The 25,320-nt window shown below is 45.8% G+C and overlaps 6 protein-coding genes across 6 annotated transcripts; 1 reads left to right on the plus strand and 5 right to left on the minus strand.

Annotated features, from left to right (window-relative positions):
- The first annotated feature begins 3,582 nt into the window (after nucleotides 1-3,582).
- Nucleotides 3,583-5,078, plus strand: CCR75_003040 (uncharacterized protein). Its single transcript, XM_067961137.1, has 2 exons — nucleotides 3,583-4,830; nucleotides 4,900-5,078. The coding sequence occupies exons 1-2, from the start codon at nucleotides 3,593-3,595 to the stop codon at nucleotides 4,958-4,960; spliced, it is 1,299 nt and encodes a 432-aa protein (XP_067823687.1). The 5' UTR covers nucleotides 3,583-3,592; the 3' UTR covers nucleotides 4,961-5,078.
- A 686-nt stretch (nucleotides 5,079-5,764) lies between these two features.
- On the minus strand, nucleotides 5,765-5,977 carry CCR75_003039 (uncharacterized protein; the record flags this gene model as incomplete). The annotated part of the gene is made up of 1 exon (XM_067961136.1): nucleotides 5,765-5,977. The coding sequence occupies one exon, from the start codon at nucleotides 5,975-5,977 to the stop codon at nucleotides 5,765-5,767; it is 213 nt and encodes a 70-aa protein (XP_067823804.1).
- A 527-nt stretch (nucleotides 5,978-6,504) lies between these two features.
- CCR75_003038 (uncharacterized protein) lies at nucleotides 6,505-6,768 on the minus strand (the record flags this gene model as incomplete). Its single annotated transcript, XM_067961135.1, has 1 exon — nucleotides 6,505-6,768. The coding sequence occupies one exon, from the start codon at nucleotides 6,766-6,768 to the stop codon at nucleotides 6,505-6,507; it is 264 nt and encodes an 87-aa protein (XP_067823805.1).
- Nucleotides 6,769-7,169: 401 nt separating this feature from the next.
- CCR75_003037 (uncharacterized protein) lies at nucleotides 7,170-9,905 on the minus strand (the record flags this gene model as incomplete). Its single annotated transcript, XM_067961134.1, has 1 exon — nucleotides 7,170-9,905. One exon carries the CDS (start codon nucleotides 9,903-9,905, stop codon nucleotides 7,170-7,172), a length of 2,736 nt encoding a protein of 911 aa, XP_067823800.1.
- Nucleotides 9,906-10,114: 209 nt separating this feature from the next.
- On the minus strand, nucleotides 10,115-11,388 carry CCR75_003036 (uncharacterized protein). Its single transcript, XM_067961133.1, has 4 exons — nucleotides 11,185-11,388; nucleotides 10,982-11,104; nucleotides 10,730-10,909; nucleotides 10,115-10,659 (listed from the first exon to the last, which is right to left on the minus strand). The coding sequence occupies exons 1-4, from the start codon at nucleotides 11,365-11,367 to the stop codon at nucleotides 10,312-10,314; spliced, it is 834 nt and encodes a 277-aa protein (XP_067823801.1). The 5' UTR covers nucleotides 11,368-11,388; the 3' UTR covers nucleotides 10,115-10,311.
- Nucleotides 11,389-11,699: 311 nt separating this feature from the next.
- CCR75_003035 (uncharacterized protein) lies at nucleotides 11,700-24,587 on the minus strand (the record flags this gene model as incomplete). The annotated part of the gene is made up of 1 exon (XM_067961132.1): nucleotides 11,700-24,587. The coding sequence occupies one exon, from the start codon at nucleotides 24,585-24,587 to the stop codon at nucleotides 11,700-11,702; it is 12,888 nt and encodes a 4,295-aa protein (XP_067823816.1).
- Between the last annotated feature and the right edge of the window lie 733 nt (nucleotides 24,588-25,320).

The raw sequence follows: 25,320 nt of genomic DNA on the forward strand, positions 1-25,320 counted from the left end.
TCACGCATAAGGATTTGATAGAACCCATCCATCAGATCCATAGAAGAAAAGATAGTACTCTTAGACATACCGTCTATGATTACGTCTTTTCTCGGTATCGGCGTTTGAGCCGGTATCGTTGCAGCATTCAGTTTATTGAATGCGTGCACTATCCGCCACCCTCCTGTGGCCTTTCGCACACAGAAGGTCGGAGAGCTATGTGGGGAGGTTGACTCCCTCACATGGCCCGCTTTTACTCGATCGGTAAAGAATTTATCGATCGCAAGTACTTGTTCACGAGGCAGTGGCCACAGCTTCATGACACAGTACTTCGAGCCCGGTTTGAGCTCGATTTCATGTCGAGTGCCCTTATCCTTAGGCAACTCGCATGAAACTGCTTCAGGGAATACATCCCTGAATTCTATTAAATCCTTATATAGAGGGTTTGTCTTGAGTGACTCCCAAGATTGAGTAGTGTATATCTCAATCCGAGTCTTCACATCGAGGACGCTTTCGTCCATCGATGAGCTGCTAAGACCCGTTCGTTCTCTGCAAAAATTACCACTGACCGAATGTCGGTTACGTAATCGTCCTCTGTGACGAGTACGCAGATCTGTTTGATTTTACCACCATGCAGATCTCTCAAGAACCGCTTAGGTTCTAAATTTGGTAATTGAGTTATCTCCAAAGTTAACTTCACAGGCGCATACAGATCAAGAGTATAAGCGCCTACTCTTGAACCGTTATTAACCTAGACATTTAATGTCTCGGTTTCTTCCTGGGATTTATCCACAGGCTGCCGGGGGATTAATCCCTCGGGATGTTGAAGTCTAGTAATTCAACTATTCGAGGAGATTTCTCCTCAAGTACGTGGGGACCTCTCCCCTCAACGTCTTCCGAGTGTGATTGCGCTATCACAGTCGGGTCCTCTGCGGTCGACTCTCAACTCGACCTAGGATCATCGTGTTGTCCGTTTGGGGCAACCGGTATACTCCTTGAATGTCGCGCGCCAGGCGTACATTCATGTCTCAATCCACTCAACCTCTTTGAGTGGTGGACCTTCGGCGCTGCCTGTGCATTAGCACAGCCGCCGGCAGCTGACTCCACAGTGTAATTAGTAATCACACTGTGATCTTGTGCAGTCGTACTAACGACCGTACCACAAGTGAGGCCATTGCACTCACTCGTAGTACATCCACACGCTTGTGAATGCTCCAAGACGTTCATCAGATGGCCATCTGACGAACAAGTGGCAGGCATCTTTACGGATCGATGCTGCCAGCTGATCCTTGGCTCGTATTTTCTGAGCCAAGGTAAACCAAGGATGACATCAAATTTGTCATCCGAATCCAGTACGATGAAATCATCATCATACTGTAAATCTCTTAACGTGTAGTGAAATTTCACTATGCGTTTCATTACTGTTATCGATGCGCCTGTCGCTAGACGCACCGTCATCCTCGTTGGAGGGATGTCGCGCTCAATGTAACGGGGCACTACGACTTGGACTGCTTCAGTACAATTCCACTAGTGCAATCCACTAGGGCTCTAAGTGACAAATCATTTGTCACTTTTAGCTTCAAGGTGATGAGGGATTCCTCATCACGAGGTGCAGAGACACATAATGATTGTGTGTCTGGAGAAACTTTAGTCAAGAGAGTTGCAAATTCTCTTGAGGTTGCTGGATCAGCAGGGCGTTGCGCCCTTACAGACGCCGACCGTTTTTGGCGGTCGCCTCGCTGTTGCGATTTTGCAACAACGTCGGACCCGCGACCGTGGCCCTTTTGGCATGCGGTCCAAAATTACGTTCAGTACCTTTCGGTGCTGGGCGTGGGGTACTACACTCATGAGCGTAGTGTCCTAATTTTTGGCATCGATGACATTTCTGCAATCGCTTATTGTTCGAAAAGCGAGGTCTCTCGCTTTCGACGTAAGAGAGGTCCGTGGTTTCTCGACCTCCTAACTCGTGTCGTCTTGGAGAACAATACGATGACGAACTAGCTTGAGCCTGTCTCAAGCTAAAGTTTTCCTGTTCCGCAACGGATATTGCTTCTTCAAGCGTATCCAGTTCCAAGCGGAACAGGTGGGACTTTACGGGACCATCCGTAAGACCTTGCATGAACACCGTAATCAACATGTGTTCATGAAATGGATTGTTCGTGATACAACTCGCTAAGAGTCGTAAGGGCTGGGCATAAGCGTGAACATCACGCTTGCCTTGATTGAGTTTTAGAAGCTCTGATCGAGCTCTGAACTCAGTCCTAGGCGGTTTAAACTTCTGTTTGAGCCGGGCTTCAAAAGCCTATAGCGACCCATAGACGTATGGTTCGCGCAACTTAAGGCCCAATGCCCAAGTTTTAGCACGACCTGCCAAATTTGATTGAGCGAATACGACTTGCATTTGCTCATCGACGATGTGACGTGCCCTTATGGCATCGTCCAACTCGACAAACCATCTCAAGAAGGAGTCTTCTTCGACTCCCCTGTACCTAGAGATGTCAATCTTTAAGGTTTTGGCACGACGCGTGTGCGTCATCCCAGGTAGAGGGGTCTGTACCTGTTGTAACCTCAACAATTCTGCCTGTTGAAACACTTGCTGATTCAGCAAGGCTACCTCTTTTTCATCTCGTTGTCACTTAGAAAGGAGTAGCTATCACGCGAAACAGATGCGTATTCCCACTATCGTCTAACATGTCCATGTTAGATGAAGGAAATGTGGTCATTGGACGGACTTCAAAGATCTTCCAGGTGTAACGGGCACTACGACTTGTATTGCTTCAGTACAAGTCCACTTCGCACTGCTTTAGTTGCGAGTGGTGCCTTACATTATTTTACGTACACTAGTACGTGCAGAGGAAGACTTCTCATTAGGACAACTTGCTTAAGAAGGTTAAATGAAAACTGTATTAATATAATTAAGTATCTCTTCTTTCCATCTGTTAATGCTAACTTGATTATAAACTAATACTAAAACATGCAATTGAAATCTTATCTGTCTCTCTTTGTTTACTTTACAGCTGATTAGTCTGCGGAATAAGTAGATATAATGGCCGATATACCTATTTATGGATAAGATTTCTGAACATTACTATATAAAGTAATATCCTCCAAATATTATCTACCTTTTTAGATTATATATTCACTAACAACCTTGAAGTGTTAATTTCATGTAACGATACACCCCGTTACACTTAACGGAAGCTGTGTGACATTAGGGCAACATCAGCCCGTCACATACGTGAAGTTTCGAGGCGCCAAACCTTCACTGTAATCAGTGTAGGTTAACTAGTACTGATCAGTACTAGTGAAGGGTGCCCCGTTACACTTGAGGTCACAGCAGATAACGCATCCGATGCAGTGTAAGAGAAGACTAAATCGAAATGAGCTGAAAAATCTGGGCAGATCAAGGTGTGAAAGACGAGATCAACATAAAAAAGGGATCATCAATTGATACTTCTTATTAATGATTCGGGTGATGCTCTTTTTATCGGCTTAGGTTGACGCGCAAATAAATAGGTTTATTCGATCGCAATGAGAGTCATTGCAATTTGTGACATCAAGTTACTTCTGTTAGGAAAAAGACCAAAAGAAATTTAGCAGTTCACAAAAATGCATGGCTCACAATTTGACAAAAACCGAAACGATGCCGCTACCACTCCCGAAGTCCGCTCTGCAGAATTTGGAAGTACTGGCCGGGAAGTATGGCACTCCTTTGCAACTTTACGATGAGCAGATGATCCGGGAAAATGCGCGCCGTTTGTTAACCGCCTTTCGTGCGCACTTTCCGGACTTTCAGCAGTTCTTTGCTGTAAAGGCGCTGCCTAATCCAGCAATTCTGAAGCTTTTGCACCAAGAAGGATGTGGCATGGACTGTAGTTCATCTGCAGAGCTGCATATCGTTAATGAGTTGGGAGTGAAAGGCGAAGATATTATCTTTACCTCGAACTTTACCTCGCACAAGGACCTCGCTACAGCCTTCGACCAGGGTGTCATCATCAATCTCGATGATGTTTCGCTCGTCGATAGTCTTGTGGCTGTGCGTGGCAAATGCTCCGAGCTCATAAGTTTCCGCCTTAACCCAGGTGTCGGTCGCACCGATTCCGAGACGAAATCAAACGTGTTGGGCGGCCCTGATGCCAAGTTTGGCGTACCTCCTTATCAAATTGTTGAGGCCTATCGGTCGGCTCAACAGGCCGGTTCTACACGCTTCGGTATACACATGATGACCGGCTCTTGCGTCATGAATCAAGAGTATTGGCGCGAGACGGTCACGGTGCTCTTTAATACAATCATGCAGCTCAAGAGAGAACTTGGCATTGACTTTGAATTTATGAACATTGGTGGTGGTCTTGGTATTCCGTATCGCGAGGATGAGGAGCCTGCTAATGTCGAGTCTATTGCCAAGATGCTACGCACAGTCTTTGACGAGGCCATGAAGGAGCATGGACTGAAAACTTTACCACGTCTTTGTATGGAAAATGGCCGCTTTATGACTGGTCCGTTCGGCTGGTTGATCACGCGCTGCGAGGCCATTAAAGCCACGTACGGACGCTATTATGGTGTCGATGCTTGCATGGCCCATTTGATGAGACCAGGAATGTATGGCGCTTATCATCACATTTCCATTCCAGCGCGTACTAACGAAGAGCAGTCCCCATCAAACGTCGTGGGCACGCTCTGTGAAAACAACGACTGGTTTGCAAAAGACCGTATGCTTCCCTCAGCGCAAGTTGGCGACTTGTTTGTGATCTACGATACTGGTGCACATTCCCACTCGATGGGCTTCCAGTACAATGGCAAGCTTCGTGCCCCAGAAATTCTATTGCGTTCGGATGGAAAAGACTCGCTAATGTACGTCAGTTCAATAAGACGATGGTTATATTCTATTGGACTGATCTTTTTTGTTGATTATATGTACAGTCGCGAGCGAGAGACGTACGAGTCCTTATACGGGAATTGCGTGATGCCTGCGGATTTATGAATACGCTGGCAGTGATAGACAAGCAAAAAGGTGCATATTAGTCACAAGTCTCCTTCGATGACACTGATATATAAGCGCTTCAATTCCTATACTACAAATATATATACGTATATATAAATTTGACTTGTGTTTGAAGTGCATTATCAAGCTTATTCGACTTATATATGTATTGAAAATCTGCCCAAGAGTCCTGACTATCTCCTAGCTGCTGCTGGTTGGTTTTAATGCATTTTTACCATTCGCGGGACTCTACCTCTTAGCTTGTAGCGACATCGATCTTTCTGTCGTTAAAGAAGCTCCATACCAACTGTGAACACAAGAAAAAGTCTTGCGACAAGAACCGCTCTTCAGTTGCCCACCAAGCACAACTCACACACAGCCACATAGTGCTGTCAAATTCGAGCGTCATGGCAAAAGCAAAGCCCGTAGCATGGCCCATTTCGACTTAGTCTGTCCAAGACGCATCACCACAATTGGACCCACATCTGCATCGTCGTCGAAAGAGTGTCAATGGACATGGCATAGATGAATAAGGTGCTGCTTAACGCAGTAAGCCTCCTTCCATAATACCAACACGAGGCAAGGAGCTCCACTCTTCTTCATAGTGTGGCTAGTAAGCATAATTGCCTACTCCTTGCGCTTACTGATCTCACCAATAATATTCCACATGAAGCGATGTATGACCGGCCTGTGTTCGTTAAACTGGGAGGTGAGAAGATAAGAGCCATGGCAACAGAGTGTTTGCGCTTGTAACGGGCTCTAATACGTTCCAGCCAATGTGTTTTCAAGATCATAGAAGTTCATCTAGTGCGAGTGTTTTACGAAGTTTTTCACGTCTTGCGATGCCCTCGATGCGAAAAGCTCGAACCGCTCTCGAACTGATATCATGAGACCATCAAACGGAGGGCAGTCACCCATCATCAATCTCATGGTCGTGGTCTTTTGTGCGCCGTCAACAAAATATCCAGAAGATTTACTCTTTGGTAGACCAAAAGGTAGATCACGCACGGCCACCATGTTGCATTTGCATCCTTTCAGGATCCCAAGTAATTACAAGCATCGCTGTCGGTCCCTCCGCTCGTACACGTTCAGCCTCTCAGTCACAACTTCGTCTCTTTAGTCTATTAATCGTTTGACGTCAGTCTTAAAGTGCACTGCTTTTGTTTTTGCAACAATAGTTGCGGCAATGTTGAATAAAAGGATCGAACTAAATGCTAAGTAGAGAAGTTCCCCTCATGACGTTTACTTCAAAATGCTTATCGGTTTTGCTGTCCATCCGAATGAACACATTGACTCTTTTCTGCTTGAAATGAGTGCGGCAAAAATAGTAGGTACTTTGAAGGATTTTCCATAACGAATCTCCTTGACATGTATCTTTGGAATATGAGAAGTACACAATCTTTAAAATGGTAATATCACGCCTAGCGTGGCATCCATGATTACGCGAGGGTGCCACTTTTCCACAGACTCAAAATACTTTTTCGTTTAAGTCGTCATTGAAAGTAGCAGCTTAGCTTGTATGCATCCCATATTTTTCGAAGAAATCAGGAACGAAGTGTGCTAAAGTAGAAACTGCACAACAAAGTCTGTTGCACCGACACTGTCAAAGCATTCAAATGATCGTCAGCACGAATTACGTTGTAATGTGCAATTCGGCTGCTGCTCGTAGCACCAGGTATATCATCAGTCCAATGAGGGCCGGTTTTATAACGATATCCGCTTTGAAAAAGTAAAGTACTTTTTTCCGAAGCCATGCTACTCCAATCGGCGGGAACCTGCACGTCATTTGAAAGCGCCTTGAGTGCCATGACAAAACAAGATAAAAAGACCGGAAGGTATATCTTGAGCAGGATGGCCATCCAATGGCGCTATTTAAGCAGCCAACTTTTCGATAGCAGCGTTTGCTGCATTTTCCAGCGTTGAGTCTTCGAAATCGAAGGCTGCTTACCCTTTAAGGCTTGTCCTGTCCTTTATCAAGGCTTTGTAGTATTAATTTCCGAGCTTTCAACAGACAGACACCAGTAGTCAAACCATCACAAGTGCTAATTGAAACGAATTTCAGCTCGGAATACATTCAATAGATAACGCGCTTTAGGTGGAGATTATAACGCGACAGTGACAAATCAAAGTATATACTTGAATGTTCGCAAATAATGATTACAGATCGTTTACTTATATGCTTACTAATGAGTAACAGACTCGATAATATCTAAATGTCGGGCTTTACTATCTTTATCGTGTAAGCCTCAAGTATGTCGCCAGGTTGGAATTCGTCCGTGCCCGCAAGCTGTAGACCGCACTCTTGACCCTTATTCACCTCTGACACTTTCTGCTGGAAGTGGCGCATGGACGCCATATCGGCGTTCTCAACAATAATTTTGCCATTACGCACCAGTCGATACTTGGCTTGCATGTTCAGTGATCCAGAAGTAACTTTGCAACCGGCAATGTTGGTAGTGCGAGTCCCAACAGTTGAAATTGGGAAGGACTGTTGCACTTCGGCCGAGCCAGTGACATCAAATACCACCACACCTTTAAGGTTTTCCTGAAGCAACTCCTTGATATCGTCCAGTAAGCTGTATACCACGCGGTGCTGGCGCAAAGACACTTGCTTCTGCAGCGCTTCTTGGTCAATCGAAGATGGATGCTTGATATTAAACGAGAAGATTGTAGCACCGGTTGCTTCAGCCATGACAAGGTCCGACGATGTGACAGGTCCGACAGCGGACATGATGCACTTAATGGAGGCCTCATTGCTCGGCAAAGAAGCAATGAGCTCTTCGATAGCAGAAATGACTCCCACAGAGTCCGTTTTCACGATTATCGGGACGACATTCGCAATATATCCCTCATCTCCAGGTTTTAAAGCTGCGACGCGCTTAATCTCTTCAGCAGCCTCCTGTCGTCGGACTTCCACTTGTTGCCATTTGCGACGAGCTCCGGCAAACTGACGACGGCGTCGCGGCCCAGGACTGTCACCACCCAAATTATCTGCTTCTTCCTCTTCAGCTTGTGCCATTTGGTCCCAGCGCATCATAGCCTTACGAGCTTCTACGACTTCCTTCGCACGATCTTCGGTCGACACCGACAGCAACGCTACACCACCTCCTGGCAATCCTTTCAATCCAATCACTCGCACAGCGTGACCAGGTGTCATACTCTTCACACGCTTTCCAGCTTGATCAACGAGAGCACGTATCTTTCCGTACTCTAGCCCACAGACGACAAATGAACCCTGCTTGAGCGTCCCCCACTTGACAATCGCGTCGACTTGGGTACCCACGCCTCGAGCAACATTTGCCTCAAGCACAATCGCTTCCCCTGCTGCCTGCGTATCTCCCCGCAGGTCAAGCATTTCAGCATGAAGAGCAATCGTCTCTTTGAGCTGGTCGAGGCCTTCGCCAGTCTTTCCAGACACACAGACCATGGGAGTGTCACCGCCCATACTTTCGACGACGATGCCTTGTTTCAGTAATTCGGAGCCTAGTCGATCCGTCACCTCTTTCTTGTCATGCTCATGCATATCCATCTTGGTGATTGCTACTACAAGCGGCACGTTATTTTTTAAAGCCAGCCGAGTCACTTCAATCGTCTGAGGGCGAACGCCATCGTCAGCTGCTACCACGAGGACAAGCAGATCTGTGAGCTCGGATCCACGAGACCGCATGTTGCTAAATGCCGCGTGACCCGGTGTATCAATGAAAGTCACCTGCGCATGAGTACCAAACTTCTTGCCCATGTCGACTGAGAAGGCTCCAATGCGTTGAGTGATCCCGCCTGCCTCCGTGTCTGCGATCTTCGACTTGCGCAGAGCATCGAGCAATGTCGTTTTGCCGTGATCAACGTGACCCATGACCGTCACGACGGGTGGTCGTCGAGGAAACTCCGAGCTGTCTTTTGGTGGACTGGTCAGCTCAAGGTCGATAAAGTCCGGAGGTAGTAGCACTGGTATCATGTTTTGCGAGTCGACAACAAGCTCAGCAATGTCATTCGTCAAGACCGAGTCTTCCTGCAGTCGATTCTCCCCCAAATCTCGAAGTGCACGAAAGACTACACGCGTCTTGATACTCATGCGATCGGCCAAGTCTTTAACTGTAAGCGAAGTTGGAATTTCCACCTCTTGGGCTGGCAGCTCTTGTGCGGGCATGCGCTTGGCCTCTTTTCGTTGCTGTCTCTGTGAACGACGGCGTTCACGGTCTTCCGAATCGTTATGGCCTTCCCAATCAATGTCTCCAAATAAATCTACTTCCGAGTCGAAGATGCTATTTTCAAACTGAAAGTTTTTAAGCAAATTACGTGAATTTTTCTTGCGCTTGGTGTTCATTTTTATTGCTTTTCGACTTGAAGATGGTAAGGCTGTGCCATCGCTGTCACCATTGACAGAAAGACCCAAAGCCGCCAAGACTGTGGAAGGGTCACTGTTGCCTGAAAAGAGACTAGTCTTTTGGGGTTTCTGCCGCAGGTGCTTTGGCTGTCGCTTGATAAATGCTTCGTCTTCTTCCAATGCGTCGAGACCCAGCTGGGCTAATGGCAATTCCGAATCGTCAGAGTCTTTACGCCTAGTTTCAATGCCGTCCACTAAGTCTAGCGACGAAGCTTTGCCTTTTGTCGCCTTTGGCTTGACCAGAGGCACATCTTCAAATACAAAGCTTAATAAATTTTGAAATTTGTTCGTGAATACTGTAGGCTCTTTGTCTGCCGACTTGACGGGACGGCGCCGCTTTGGTCGTTGCTTGTTTTTATTATGAGGTAAATTGAGACTCGCTTCGGTCTCGGTCAGTTGCGCTCCACGCGGCGGCTGCCGAAAGCCTTTAAAATGGCCTCGGGCGTGCGGCTTGGGCGAAGATGGAATACTTATGCTGCGTATACATAGCATTAATCTTGCGGAAGCCCGTGTGCGCAGATGCGCCGAGCGCCTCATAAGCGTCCATTGACCAGCTATCATTGTATCTGCCACTTGGTTGGTGTACAGAACATCCCAAAAGTTGCATGTTGTAACTAAAATATTGAGCCTTGTTTACAACTTCAGCTATTAAGTAACAACAAAGTGCAGCGATCTGACAATGAAGTACGGTGAGCATTTATTGACAAGGAATCGCTTAGCAAGTAAAATATGTTAGAAACCTTTTAATGACAGTAGGAAAGGAGATTTAGTTCCAACAAAATTGGCGTACATTTGTGAGAAAAGTTTAAATTCCAATCGACGCTTTAATTGGGATTTATAAGCATGTAAACATCGACAGCAATCTTAAAACCTATTGCCAGCATAATTAGTTCGCATGGAATGTGTGCACCAACTGTAATTGCCAATTTTTATACATTGAATTCTACGTCTTCGCAGTCATGGCTTCTTATTGAGTCTTAGACTTTGTTGCTAGCGACTTGCGAGGCTTAAAGCAGTAAGACTTGATGAAGAAATTCATAAAAAGCCAGAAGAGCGACTGGATGTAGATGAGGTAAATGACGGGAACTTTTGGTGGAAAGTTCTTGCAGGAGCGCGACACCATAAGGTATCCTTGCACATTCATCATGACGAATTGAATCAACTGCATCGCCGTGAGGTATTTTTTCCACCAAATGTCGCGCGTATGCGCGCTCACAAAGTAGTACATGTACATGATGGTGTGGATGAAGCCATTTAGGATGACTGTAGCGTAGATATCCCCGTCATAGGCAACTCGAAAATTCATGAAGTAAATCTATTGGCATGGAAAAATTCATGAGCACTTTGTTAACTACCGATTATAAAAAATTAAATAGCACTTTTACCGCAAAGATAGTCAAGTGGTGGTACACATGCAGAAACGAAAGCTGCTTCCACTTTTTCCCGAAAATTATGAAGAGAGTGTCGAAAAAGTCCAGAATCTTCGAAAGGTAGAACATGTAGAGCACATTGCCCATAACGGGATTTTCAGCATTAAAAGCGTTGCATGGCGTGGCAGAGTATCCCTAAAGTAGCCAAACATGCGAATTTAGATGAAAAGAAATTAGAAGGGTGTAAGAGCTTGCAGCTTGACGTACATTACGATAGGCCAAAATTGCAGCTTCCATACACATGTATGAGCACAGCACGACTTGCAGCGGGTTGTAAATGAACTGCAGTGGACTTGTATTCATCGCAGGGACGCCTGCTTTCATGATTAGCTACAAGAAGCATATTAAAATGATCCCGATGTTAGTTAGAAATAGACTTCTTTCTCGATCCGAGGACTTGAATGACGTACCGTGCCAATAACGACAAAGGAGACATAAGCAACACAGATGGCGAAGGCTGTGGCAAAGTCGGCGCCAGGTAGATCTCGCATTGGCGAAAGCTTGTATTGCCCTGAGGGGTCAGCCCAGTCGAGAAAGAGCGTCTCCTGGGCGTCAGCCCATTGCTTGTAACTACGTAAAACCTCGGCGGCCATCGCAGGATTCTGTGACGTGCCTTGAATTCCGTTCTGAAATTAAGATACTCACATCGCCAACCACACAAACGATTTTCTCCTGGAATGTGAACTTATTGGCTGAAACTCGTCAACTTCAATTTTAAATATGGAAATTATAGCTTCCTGCAAATTTGAATTCCATCAATTTAATTTTAATGAACATACCAAACAGCAATCCGACGGAAATCTGAAATAATCACAAATACAGTAATAGCAAACAGAATTTGTCCACCTTACAATTATAATGGTGCTAGAGCCAGAAGCAAGGCAAAAAAAATTATTTGTTGACATACATTTGACACAAAGGAACCTCAAAATCGTGTTGACGCCAGATCGGGACGCGCGCGATTGCACACTTCGCAGTAGAAGTTCGTCATGAGGTTAAAAAATGTGCAGCCGCCCTGCTCACCAGCGCACATCCACATACCACGTGGCACGCCTCGCTGACCGTCCATAGTAAGCTCGCATATGGCGCAGCTTTCGTCTTCCGGCTGGTTGATGAAAGTGCACTTGCCACAGCGCCAGCCCTGTCGTTGCAGTTGACGACAAGCGTCCTGGTCCTGAAGCTTCGGATCGGGCTCGTTGCATGCCCCACATACGACCGCAGTGCTTTCGTTCACGAACGTACATATGGGACAGCTCCACAACGACTCAGAATCGAGACTATCCACACCACCAGCAGTCTCTCGGATCTTTTCAAGAAACGCGTTTGCCATTTCTTCTCGAGAGATATTAAATGCTGCACAGATCGCCTCTATCGAAATGCATTGCTCATGGTCCTTTTTGTCAGTCTTTGAACGAGCGTTTGCTATTAAATCAATGATCTCGTGAAGCTCCTTTGACGAGAATCCAAGATGAAAACTCTCAAAACACTTGTGAACTTGTTCAAAACTCAGTTGATCGTCCTCATCTTCATCAAACTGGCGCAGCGCTACTGCTAGATGAAGTGCAGCCGTGGAAGGTTTTGAATCTCTCGCTTTAACTCTCTTTTTCTGATGCTGCAGTTGTTTCCGTCCAAGGCTCTGCTGGAATTGCTGTAGACGTGCACGCGCTGTCAGCAAATGCCATTCATTCGGAGCGGTGAAGACCTTTGCCAGCGGTGTGTCTCCCCACAAGTGGCGTTCGCGGAGTCGTAGACGCAGAAGACACTCAAAAAACTCAAGCCGTGAATTAATCGGCACAGCAGCCAAGCCTTCAAGTAGCAGACCGAGTTTCCTCGGACTGAAGTACATTTCATTATTAAAAAAGCGCAAACACTCGACCCCGACGGCAATTGTTCTGTCACGATGTTTCAGCTCTATTAAGACAGCGGAGTCAGCCTTCCGTGACCAAGATGAAAAAATTGAAGAGCTGTCGACGACCTCGCCTTCACTTGTTCGGAGCTTCACCTGACTTATCTGAAATACAGGGTGTTTTGTATGAATCATGCGACGAATCGTTTCTGCTTCAGCGAGCGACAATGTCGCCATATAGACAGGCATCTTACTTGTCGCGACAGCTACGGCATTTTTTAATGCATCAGAAACGGATTCTGGACTTGTTGAAGCAATGACAGCTGCCGCCTGAATAGCCTTCACTGCGATATCATTTGCATTACATTTAGATCCATCTGAAGCCAAAAATGCCCGAAAGAGCTGCTGCACAAGCGCTTTCATCGATTCTTGATAAAGTTGCGGAGACCATTCCAAAATAAACCCAATGTTTTTCAAGCGGCGCTCGCCAAGGCCAATCCATCGACGTCGGTAAAAATTACCAGACATGAGCAACTCCGCAGGGAAAGCAAGCTTTGGACAATCTGAGTGGGCTTGGAATTGGGCAAACGGGTAAAATACGCTTGCCTCGTCGAGTATTAAAGAACTGATCGTTACCTCGTCACTTTCAGTGGTTAAAGCCTCAGCTACTTTCGGAGGTTGACCAAGTATAGAGGCACTCCACGGAATTGGGTGTTCGTCGTCACGCGTGAACGCACTCATTTTTTGCTCTTCTTGCTCTGCTTCCTCCTCAGCCTCTTCTTCTGCTTCAGCCTCATTCTCGTGCACAACCTCAGCAGTAAGTCGTAAATCGCCTTGCTGAGGCTCAATTCCCGATGAATGGGCCAAGCGTTGCTTCACAGCAGCAACACGAAAACTTTCCTCCTCAGTCTTTACAAACTCATCGTGATTTCGAATGAGCTCTTCGATGATGTCAAGCAATTGCTTCCTTAAAGGGACAACGGCATCCACGGTGTAAGAGATCTCCACGCGGAATATTGCGATACACTTGCGAAGCCAAGCTTTACTACTGTCACTTCGGTAGTCAATAAATCTTCGCAGTCGGGACGATAACGAAGACTTGTTTATAGATGCAGTTTCAATTTCATCTAGCAAATAGCGAAGAGCACTTGTTCTCCATGTGTTGTTAAGCTCTTGCAGCGACAGCTGGACAAGCTGCATCGACTCTGTTCGCATTGAATTAATGAGAAGCCATGCCGGCACAAATACGAGAAATTCTTGTAGCCGATCTTGTGCTGTGCCCTGGGAGTTCATTTCGACGCAAGCAAGTCTCATTTCGTGGCGAATACGATTTTCTACTTCCGGTATTAGATACAGACAAATAGACTGCCCCGTAGTAATACCGCGCATACGATAAGCTCCCTGGGCATAGTCACGAAAGGTCATGTCCTTGCCTAATGTGAGGATAGCTCGCGCGTTGACGCACTGCTTAATGTCCATTCCAACTGTATGCACTTGGTCATAAAATGTGAATCTCTTACTTGGACTTAAACCACACTGCACTAACGGCATGGGTGCATTGTGATCACGTAGCAAAATAAACTGGCGATCGTTTTCATCCAAATACACAACTCCTTCCATATCGTTGGGAAGCTCTTTCAGCAAAAATGACGCAACTTCTTGATTGTCGAAACCTGTAATTAGTGCTCCTGTATCAATTAGCGCATGCACCGGGGGATTTGCATGGGCGATATCCAAAAGCAATTTTCGGGCCGTCCACTCAACTTTGCGCTCGATTGTTACAATGCGCTTATTAGTGAGAGCTCCAAATATGCTGCCATCACTTCGGGGTTCGTAGTGACATTCACCCAAGTCTAGTGGTAACAAATTAGATGGCGTCCCTGAAAATCCAATCCGTTTCGCAAATAGTGAATTGCTGCCAAGTTCATGGCCGCAAGCAGTAATTTTCAGCTTTTGAAAGTTCATGCACGAAGGAAATATGTGTTGCCGAACATAGTAGTGGACTAAACTTGCAAGCTTCGCTATCAAGAGGTGAAGCCGAGACACTTGTGCTGAATCGTGAAGCTGGAAAAGGGGCAGCGGAAGCACGCCACCAAAATCATGATGCTTCTCCGGGGACAGTTCACCTAGGCCCATTTGAACCCACTCGCACAACCTTAAACAGGCTGGGCGCTGATCACGTGGTCCGAGCTGGCGCCCGAAGTCCTGCTTCAATTGCGACACAATACGCACAAGATCAGAAGCGCGAATGCCTTCATGCCGATAGGCAAGAATAGTCAACCCAATTAACACGTCGGGATGAGCAAATTCAGACGAGCGACTTGGAACATCTTTGCCAATAAACGGCACTGCAAGCATCATCCTTGAATGCGTTTTCCCTACACTATTTCCGAAATTAGCAGCTGCTTGGTAGCTTCCTCGTAAGAGTCCATAGGAAACCCGATTAATCTTAGAAAGGATGTGAGGCAACATAGTATGCAACCAATCGCGCGCAAGATTAAGCAGCTTTATCGAAGCCTCTGACAGAGCATTTTCAATATCATATCGAATCGAAGAATTGCTATGTAGGTCTGAGGGGGAGCACTCGATGTAAAATTTTAACCGATCAACTGGTATCTCCAATTTGCCGACACGAATGAGCTTCAACAGCCATTCCATAGCGAGTTCTGACAACAGCGGTAGCATTCGTAATTCATAAAATTCCATATCTAGCAGCACAAGATGCGGGAAGCGCTGCAGCGTATGGGCAGAGTAGCCATTATCCAGCACGGCATGTAATCGAGAGATTAAATCAAATTGATCATTTGAACTGTGAGGCATGGTGAGTATTGCGTCGATTAGATAGATTGGTAATTCCCATCGATTTGCAGCAAGATCGATGGGGATCTTGGTGCCAATAGGAAAATTAAGCTCCGACCGGAGTGGGTGCAACAACACATCCACCTCGTCCATAATTAAAATGCCGTTCTGCCAAAGCCTCAGCGTCTTGTACAATTCATCAGCCATCGCGGAACGATCTTCCAGCACGCGTCTGAGACGCCTTGTGTTTTGCGATGCAGAGGCGATTGGTAGCATAATAATATCAGTCGACCCCTCTATTGAATGCAGCAACTCTACAAGTTTGAGCATCATCGATTTTATCGACTCTGGAGAAGCACATACGACATCGCCATGACGACGAGCACGGTCTAGCTTCTTGAAGACTTGCGAGGCAAAAATCGGATCATCACTTACGGCGCGATCAAACTCGAAGGTGAAAATCCGCTTGAGGAAGATACTATTGCTGAAGCGGTTTCGTAAAACTTGACGAGACTGTTCCAAAAGGGCTGTTGGCATGACGTGCATCACAAGATGCTCCTTGTCTGCGAGGATGTAGGAAAGAAGAGGCCCGACGACGGTTGTTTTGCCAGCGCCCATGATCATTTGTTGTACACGAGAATTTCCTTTTGCTAAGCTCATTGTAAAGCTATCGATCATTTGTACTTGCCGATCACGGAGCAATATGTCGAATACATATTCAAATACCAAGTAGCGTGGGTCAAATCGCCAACCCGAGGACTTTTGTTGACCATAGTCGTGGAGGTAATGCCGCTTTGAAAGCAAAATCCCAGCTAAGTCTCGAGAAGCTTGACATGTTATCTTAATTTTACGCGAGTAATCATCTGCATATTGAGAAGTTAGAGAACTGAGATACTCGACAAGAGTACTAGCTGCTTGTATCGTTCGATTTAAATGTATAATACGGCTGCAGGTGAATAGCAGCAGCGATAACTCCTCAATCAAGTGTGAAGTCGCGATTTTTACAAAAGGATTTCGAGCCCTTAAATCTGCTTCAAACGAGTTGGATGCCAAAAGGGATGTAAGAAAGGCGAAATTTACTCGAGGATAAATACCAATGCGTCGCTGAATCGCAAAGCGATCAGCAGCTCCAGTATTTTCAGCACCTTCATGAACATCGCATCGAATCTCGTTCAGCAAAATCTCAAGCCTCAGAATTCCTTCGTCGACCATTTTGCGGTCACTCGTTCTCATTTTACCACAAACAAATATCAGCTTTTGAAGTAGATCAGTACTTGACCTTCTAAGAGACTCTTTACTTGGCAGTTGCAATTCCATTGGAGTTACGCCCGCAATAAATGCGTCTTTGCTTTTATTTACTTCGTGAGCATTGATAGTGATGTCATCACGAAGTCTCTTGAGCAAATCCTTCGCTGCGGCGGTCTGAGCAACTGGATGATCTGACAAATCGAACGGCAACTTTTCGTCTGCCTCGGTTTCTGGGTCGCAATAGGTAATAAAACGCTTCACGTCGATTGCATCAAGCGGAAACTCCGGATTTACGAAGCAGCCTTTAGGCGTTGCATATACACGCTCGCTACACGATGCATTTGACGCGTCGAAATTCTGTTTGTCATTCTTGGGAGCAATAACTGTCTTAAACACATGGTCAGTAGAATGGTGTAGTTCACCAAATTGAGTTTTGATAGGGTCAACAACTCGGGCCTGATGGTCTTCCGATTCGAGTCTCGATAAAAATTCCATCTCACCGAAGTTAAAGAAATGCTTTAGCAACGTCTCTGCCGTCGTCTTGGAGTACAAATTCGCACCTTGAGATAGCAAGCGCGTACTTTCCTGGTCATGCGGAGATACAGCCCATCGTTTCTGAGGATATGCAATCATCATGGCTAATTGCGCCATTGCATACAGCGGTGCACTCTCTTCTTCGCCATCACTAACGGTTTCACGACCCCATTTTGACAGCTTTAAGTGAAGGAAACGTGCAAATAAATTCCCGAGCGATTGGGAGCAATCATCGCCGCCCATGCGAACGACAAGCTCCTCATTCAGGCATTCGTACAAAAAAAGAAAGCCGAGGCCTCGATTTGTTCCGCTAATCTCATCACCAACAACCGCACAATTCCACACAATTTGACCCGCTTCTTCTCCATCAATCAAGAACTTTTCGATCAAGAATTCATGCTTTGGTCGATTATATCTTACAGTTGAAAGTTTTTTTCCATATGTAAAAAGATGGCGCTTGCTTAACAAGCAAAGCTTCTTCCAGGGTTGACCGCCAATGCGCGGTCGGGGCAGCTTGAATTCAACTACAGTATCGACATTTGTGTTAACGTGGCCACAGAATTTCTTGCGCAGCAATAATAGTGGGGACTGCAGTTGGCATTGCGCCAAAGCCTCCTCTTCTTCTTCTAATGTAAGCTTGCCGAAAGCGTCGACATGATTTCTTGTCGTGAGGTAGTCATGTAACTCACGACTCAGTGTCCACGGGGCCTTGTTATCACTGTAAATGATGCACAGCGACAAACGAATGCGACATGCACACGCATTCGGGTGTCGGTCGCCTACCGTTTTTGACAATTGCTCAAACACATGCTTTTCCTCGTCAGTAAACTTTACGTCTATGTTGCATCCCGTGATCATCTCCATTGCTGCTGCGTAGTTATGGTTTAACATGCTAGTAAGAATAAGATACAGCTTCGAGCTAAACGAAGGCAGAAGCAAAAACGTGTGACTTGAATGCACAGGATACGTATAAAATTTCGTTTCCATTGCCTGCTGCCAGACCACCGAGCTTCGGTCGCTAACGAGGACGGAAGAAAAAGGGTCTCCAAGAATTACGGGACTATACAAATCGTGATTAGGACAAATAAGCATCAGATCTGTAGTGTCCGACTCTAGGACAATACAATTTGATGCAATCTTCACAAGTTTGCAAAGATACTTGGAGCTATCAGGAATTGCAACATTTAAATTGCTAACAAACCAGCCGTTCTGATCCATTACATATAGGCGAATACGTTCACCCACTAATTCTTTTTTAGGTTGAAGCTTCAATTTTAACCTTGGAAGCTCAATAAAAGCGATGGAGGATAAACCAGGAGTTACGAGTCCTTCATTGCTATTGTAACACCAGACTAAAATATGCGAAAGATTTTCCACGCGGCCAAGTAATACAGACAATAGAAAAATGTCGTCATTACCATGTGCCGAGCAGGCTTCGAGAAGGCTTAAAAGATATAAAGTTTCCCCGGCAACTTCTTCAGCAACTTCAAGGGCGTCATTAACACTTTTAGGTTCTTTCGAGCCTTCTTCAATTTTTATTGGTGTTAGCCATTCCGTTGCTGAGCCGCCCGATTGTGATTTATTGCCAGCATTGGCTGTCCTTTCAAACTCAATACAACTAGAAGGTTCACATATCCACGCCTTCGCTAATTCCAAATCATTGCTAAATAGGTCCAAAGCATATTCAATAACAGCTCGTGTATGTGACCCTTCCAAACTCATCAGAAGTCCAATATTATGCTCCTTGTGCTCCTTAAAACTATAAGCGACTTCGCCAGATACCCCCAATTCTTCAGCGTCAACAATACATTTTTGGTTGTTTTCGTCAAGAAGCCATTGGGCTGCCAAATCCACAATGTAATGATTATTGCGCAGTGCAAGCATGCAAGCTGTGTTCGAAAAACCCATGGCCATTAGTTGGACCACGTTATCGTCAGTTACCACATTAGAATCTGGCGATTGACAGAGAGAAGTCTCAACTGCTGCTCTGTCCGGTGCCCGATTTGAGGCTGGAGGAGGCTGCATATGGCTGCTGGCTGCTGAGCGCGCTTTTTCATCCGCATCACGGTGAATGTGCGAAAAGGTTGTCAAGATCGATTTTCGGCGAATGCAAGCTTCTCCAGTTTTTGTTAGATCAACCTCTACACGATACCGAAACCACTGGGATTTCGAATCTAATGGTTCTCCTCGAATTCGTCTATCCTCGCCAATCCAAAAGCGAAAATTTTCCAATAAACAGCTAGGAACAACACCTTGCAAAAGGCGTGGAGGGACGTACTGTTCACTGCCATTGAGCAACTGATTATTGCGCAGAATTACTAGGGAACCACCACGCATTTGACGTTCAGACGGCTCACCTCTTATTTCAAGCAGCGCTGGATCTACTGGGCCTTGATCAAAAGAGACATTAAGAGGAAAGCTGTGGAGACTTAAGCAAGAATTTGACGTGAAAATTAGCTTGCGATAAAGTCTGCGTCCGTGTGAGATAAGTGCATACATGTGAATCACTTTCATTGACCGATACGCTACTATTTCCTTAAAAGTCGACAGATAGTCCTTTTCGTTATCATTCGAACTTCGGTCAAGGCCGATCAGCCTTATAGTTTCTGATTCCGCTGATAATGGGTTGCTTGAAAGAAACAATGTGTATGGCAATCTTTTCTCGTCGGGTTCTGAAGGATAAAGAAGACGAAGTGTACTGCCTACGAGATCAACGAACCACTGTTCATCGGCATGCGGATGTTCTTCTTCCGAGTAGATGTCGAATGGACGCGTAAATATCTGCTCAAGGTACAGAAATCCATCATCACCACTCTGATTGGCTTTAGACTCTTGATCTTTTTTAGAGGGAAGAGTACTTTCAACACGACGCGTGCCACATACTTCACATAAAGCATTGACATTATCACCATTAAAGTTCGCGCACGTACAAGCTCGGCACTCCCAGTACATCTTAAGCTCTTGGAGATTGTTACAAGGATTATCTAAGCTCATTGATGCAAGCGCCACTGGAGCGCCGACTCCTTGGTCTATCTCACGGGGCGGATCATCCCATTCGACAAGCTGGAAATTAGAATTCACAATATTGACCCAAAGGCGATGTTCCTGGCGAGCAACAAGACCACAATGGAGAGATTTACTCCCAAAAATGATCTTGAAGTCGGCATGTTGGGTCATCGAGTCTGGCACAGGTTTAAGCTCATCATTCCTCCACAATAGTTTACCGGTCTGAACGTCTAGGTTTATTTCTTGCAGATGACAGCTGTATTTACCTGCACCCCCGACTTCAGATACGTCTATCCATTCCCAAGAGTCGTGTTGGTCGTCGGAACAGATAGCAATCCGAGCAATGTCAGTCAGAATTTTATTTCGAGTTGCTTTTTGAAGTCCAACAAGCCAATGCACAATTGAGCGGCGGTGTAACTGCATAAGCTCAAACAATTCCACTTCCAGAACATTTCCGGGTGGTAATTGCAACTCTTTTTTGTTGATATTACGCAGTGCCACAATACTTGGTGCTTGAATCGTCTGCATTCCAACTTTTAAGTACAGTGGTCGTCCCTTCAAATATTTGTCAAGTGATTCTTTGCTAACATTTTCCGTATTGATACCCTGTGCTTGAAGCCAGCGAAGTAGACGTTCTTCTGCTGAAAGCTTACCAATTTTGTATCCAGCATCATTAGAAAGCTTCATTCCAAAGCAATGCCAGCTGTGAACGAACGCAATGGCACCGATCATTTCGGAAATGTTTTGATCATTGTATCCGGAAGGCTGCAAGCTCATGTGTACTAAAGCGAGATACGAATAAATAACGCATGCAGTCTGGAGATTATTTGCATCTTGTGCTTCTTGCTTCCATTTATTAAGCGTGGTTCGTGCAAATCCCAACGTGAATGCCGTTAGTTGAGACCGATATTTCTCCGTCTTTTTGAGTTGATGTTCACCAATCAGGTGTCGTTCGAGAGCGAAGGTCATGTAGCGCAAAAAATCTACTCCCAGCTTAATCATGAAAAGAATAAAGCGTGCGTCAGCCGAGTGGACCGATGTCTCACCCAGCTCTATCACAGCATTCAGCATATTCAAAAAAGGGATTGCAATGGCGTCTGGAGCATAATTTAATTCGTTTAGCAGAAGTCCGTCCATCGTGCCAAGATAATCACCACACTTTTGATGATGAATTCGAGCGTCAAATGTCCATTGAACTGCATCTTCAAGATTCACGAGATTTGACTTCCGTAGCGGAATGTGAGATATTTCTCCATTTATGTCTTTGGAAACCCAGTCCCCGCCTTCAAACAGAATAGCACGGAAAAGCTGCTGCAGACTTGGATGGTATAGATACATCACGCGCTCTCTTGATGAAAAAAATGATAGTACAAGTGGAAGTCTTGCATATGGCACCGTTAAGTAGCTCATAAGATACTGAGACTCTTCAGTGGACAGCGTCCCGCTATATGTAGGCAGGTCATCTAAATGCATTATATCATCTTCCGTAATTAACGCTGGCAAATTACTCGATGATGATTTACTGAAGCTCTTCGCGAGAAGAGCGCTCAAATTAGCCGGGCTTGTTGTATTTGGGCCCTCTCCAAAGTAAATTTTTCTTTTCATAAAGCCCTCCAGCTCCACATCTGCGATATCTTGATCACTACCACGAAAATTTATGACCTTCCACTTAAGTTTTGCATCAAGAATTTGATTTAACCCTCGCACACCGAAAAAATTCCGTCGATAAGTTGCTGGAGAGTCGTCAAATGAAAGCTGCCACATCTGCCAGTGATTATTTTCGGTACGGCGCCTTATAAGCTCCACCTCCTTCGTCTCCATTGTAGCAAGAAACTTGACTGCCGCAACCAAATCACGAGTCAATCCCACCTCTGGATGATCACCCGCCATGGGCGTTGATTCCCCACAGAACCATTCCATCAATGCTTCCATTTCAGTCGGAGGTGCCTGATTGCTTAAGTCAATGAGCTGGTAACTGTACCGCTCCATGAGTCGGCGAAAAAATACTAGCGTCGTAGAATACTTCTTGATCTCAATGTTGTCCTCAGGCATGTGATAATCGAAAAGTTGTCGCTTGCCTTTCACGTCTTGATTGTGAAAGTAATCAAGAACTTGACCTCGAACCGTGCAAAAATTTGGCCGCACCAACTCCATCGCCGATGCCACCTTCTGGATTGAAAAATTGGCTTTGCAAAAAGTGTGAGCCAGCACATATCCAGGTTCTTCTTCCATCATCAGCGAAAGTTCGAGTGGCTCGTCAATTGCCGGAGTTCGCAATAAAGCGTCGTATATGCACAACGTGCACAATGCCGCCAGAGCGCGCTCGGAGTCAAATTGACGAGTTGGCTGATCAATCGATTGCCAAACAGATCCAAGAATCATAAGCAAGGAATGCAACTGCTTCAGGCACCGAAGCTGCATATTCTTCGTGACAGGCTGCCGCCACATGCACATTGGTGGTGCTACCTCAGAAGCGCTTTGAGCCTCTGGTACAGGTAGCACTTCCACGAGAAGACTAGTGATAAGCTGTATAACTTCGTAATGTATCGATAGTCGTGACGACGAAGAGCCCTCTGCGGCTCGCCTAAGCAATGATTCGCACAAAGCCTCACATCTAACAAACGCTGCAACTGCTAGGGTCACAGATGTGACCCGCTGAGGCACATTGAGAAAGTTGTCGAGAGCAGAAAGTTCAAGTTCAGATGTCCTCCCCGCATAATCACTTTCATTTCCTTGTAATTGAAGCAGCTCTACATTAGCAAAAGGAGCAAAAATAATTGAGTCACTAAATGTAGCCGTCTTGCGCTTTCTTTCGTCATCAGAGCTAGCAGTCAACTTAATCGACGCTAAGAGCTTTTCTGACTGAGTCAAGAGATTATTCACGTGACTAAGGCCATGAGGTTGGATAAATTTCATTTCGTACTGCTTCAGCGTTTTCAATCCTAATTGCTTCATACCCATAGCAATGCATTTCATTTCGGATACGGTAATCTTTGGCCGTGGCAAGGTAAAATTCTCTTCCGCCCATGGGTAATGATCACCGGTAGGGTCCGACAGCACCAATTTTTCGCCCATTGGAGTCAAAAGTGTCCCGTTGGGGGCTCGAAAAATAAGGGTAGGTACATTTGTCACATTAAACGTTTCAATGAGTTGCTTTCGTGCCTCGATTTCAGCATACGGCACCACGAGCCATGTTTGATCCAGTAAGCTGTCCACGATCTCAAATTGTTGTTGGTCAGCAGGGACCACAATCACACTCAACTTTTTCCCCTTCGCATGCAGTTCTTCAGTTAGTTTTAACAACTTCTTTGTCAATGTCCGACAAGCAATTGACTTAAATTGAATGAAAAAAATACCAACGACAGCTTCCGAATTAATTTCTGCCACACTGTGAGTTCCTTGCAGCGAATCCTGCAACGAACACATCGATAATATTCGCAGCGCATTGTCCAGCATCGCTTCTGGAATTGCCATAGCAGGGTTCTCGGCAATTTTCAACTCTTTAATGACCTGTTGAAACAAACGGTACCGTAGCTTGTACAGAATAAAATAATTGACCTCGTTATTCGTGAAAGCTTGGCTTTGCAGACATACATATCGCACTGCTTCAATGACGCTTTTACAAAAGCCCAGCTGACTTCGTTGGACTGTGTGGACACTTCCAATCGCTGCATTTTTCCAATCACTTTCTTTTGTCGTTTGGCTTGCTAGTGGCAACAATTTATCCCCCGCGAGCCAAGGTAGTAGCACGTCGTAAACAGTCTCTACTCGATGGTACTCGGACGGGGGCTTGCGCACCCACAGTAAGAACAGCAGCGTCCAAAACGCCATGTCAAGAAAGCGGGCAGCCGGAATGGCGCCTATTTGGATACACGGCTGCACGCGGATTTTGTCGGCGCCGCCGTCTACCTTGCAGGGGTGATACATCTCAGCACCCGGGCCTTTGTTACATACGGTAAACGTGTACTCTAAATCGCTTGTTTTTTTCACAATATAAATAATTGAATGGCTACTGAGGGTACCCACGTAGCCCCCAGGCACCAGCATAAATTGCCCCACTTGAAGCTTATGGAGCACAGCCTTCCACTCGGCCAGAAACGCCTGAAATTGCATGGCATTCTCAACTCTAGAACCCTTCTCGGCCCACTGGCCGCAGCTGATTAGCTGTGGTAGTAGCTTACTCTGCAGCACGCGCTCCTGCTGGACTGAAAGTGCGGTATCTAAAGCGCTGTCTGCTTGTTGCTGCGGCTGTAGCAGCTGAGCAAAGTCACTAAGCATTTCAACCAAAGCTTGTGGGTCTCCACCAGCCTCGTATGGTGTGCTGCGGAGATACGGATCACCAAAACCGCCCAAGTAGATCGCAGAACTCCATATTGCCATTAAGATCTTGAAGATTGAAGAGAACAGAAATAGTGATGAATGCTCAAACTCTTGTTGCGCCGGTAAAACCCTCTCTCATGTTTTTGACATCTGGCGGCGACCATATTTGCTACCCATGATAAATTCGATTTAAGTAACTAACTATTTTTAAATTAGATAATAGGGTATTTTACCCATGACGTAAATGTACCACAACAACGTTTTTCCAACCGATGTGTGCCCCATTACACCCTCCCCCATCAGACTGTTGACACCGAATGACAACATTCTCTTCATTTCCTCTTTGAGGTTGGAACATAAACAGCTAACCGTTCGGTTGTGTTTTTCTATCCTTTGTCTCATAACAATCAAGCGTTAGTCACAGACTCTATGCACCTTCCTCGACGATGAGGGAATGGTGGACTTTGAAAGTCACTCTCCATCAGAGGAGGAGGAGAAAGAGCGTTCGTTCTCTTGCGCCTTCTCCTCCGGATGAACGTCGGCGGGCCCCGAATCCGTTCCCAGAACGTGGTACCGCTGATGTCTTAACTGCATTGAGCAGGACACTGGACCCAGAGTCCACATCATTACGAATCCGCTCGATGAAGAGCAAGAGCGGATAACCCTCTTGGACGAAAGATCTCGTCGTCGAGCTGCCGAGATAGCGAAAGCTAAAGCTCATAGTGAATTTAGATTCACTCCGCTTAGTGCGGACGAGCGTCTCAAAGAGATAGCGGGTCACAGCTTAGGCATC

The sequence above is a fragment of the Bremia lactucae genome, linkage group LG19, assembly GCF_004359215.1.
Source record: "Bremia lactucae strain SF5 linkage group LG19, whole genome shotgun sequence".
Taxonomy (NCBI): domain Eukaryota; phylum Oomycota; class Peronosporomycetes; order Peronosporales; family Peronosporaceae; genus Bremia; species Bremia lactucae.

What these genes read in the sequence shown, in the direction of transcription:
- CCR75_003036 (XM_067961133.1), bottom strand. Translation starts at nt 11,367, where the DNA reads ATGGCCGCCGAGGTTTTACGTAGTTACAAGCAATGGGCTGACGCCCAG. An exon ending in CCTTTGTCGTTATTGGCACG is followed by an intron (nt 11,105 to 11,184) that starts GTACGTCATTCA and finishes TGCTTCTTGTAG; the next exon opens with CTAATCATGAAAGCAGGCGT. An exon ending in ACCACTTGACTATCTTTGCG is followed by an intron (nt 10,660 to 10,729) that starts GTAAAAGTGCTA and finishes CCATGCCAATAG; the next exon opens with ATTTACTTCATGAATTTTCG.
- CCR75_003040 (XM_067961137.1), top strand. Translation starts at nt 3,593, where the DNA reads ATGGCTCACAATTTGACAAAAACCGAAACGATGCCGCTACCACTCCCG. An exon ending in GATGGAAAAGACTCGCTAAT is followed by an intron (nt 4,831 to 4,899) that starts GTACGTCAGTTC and finishes TTATATGTACAG; the next exon opens with TCGCGAGCGAGAGACGTACG.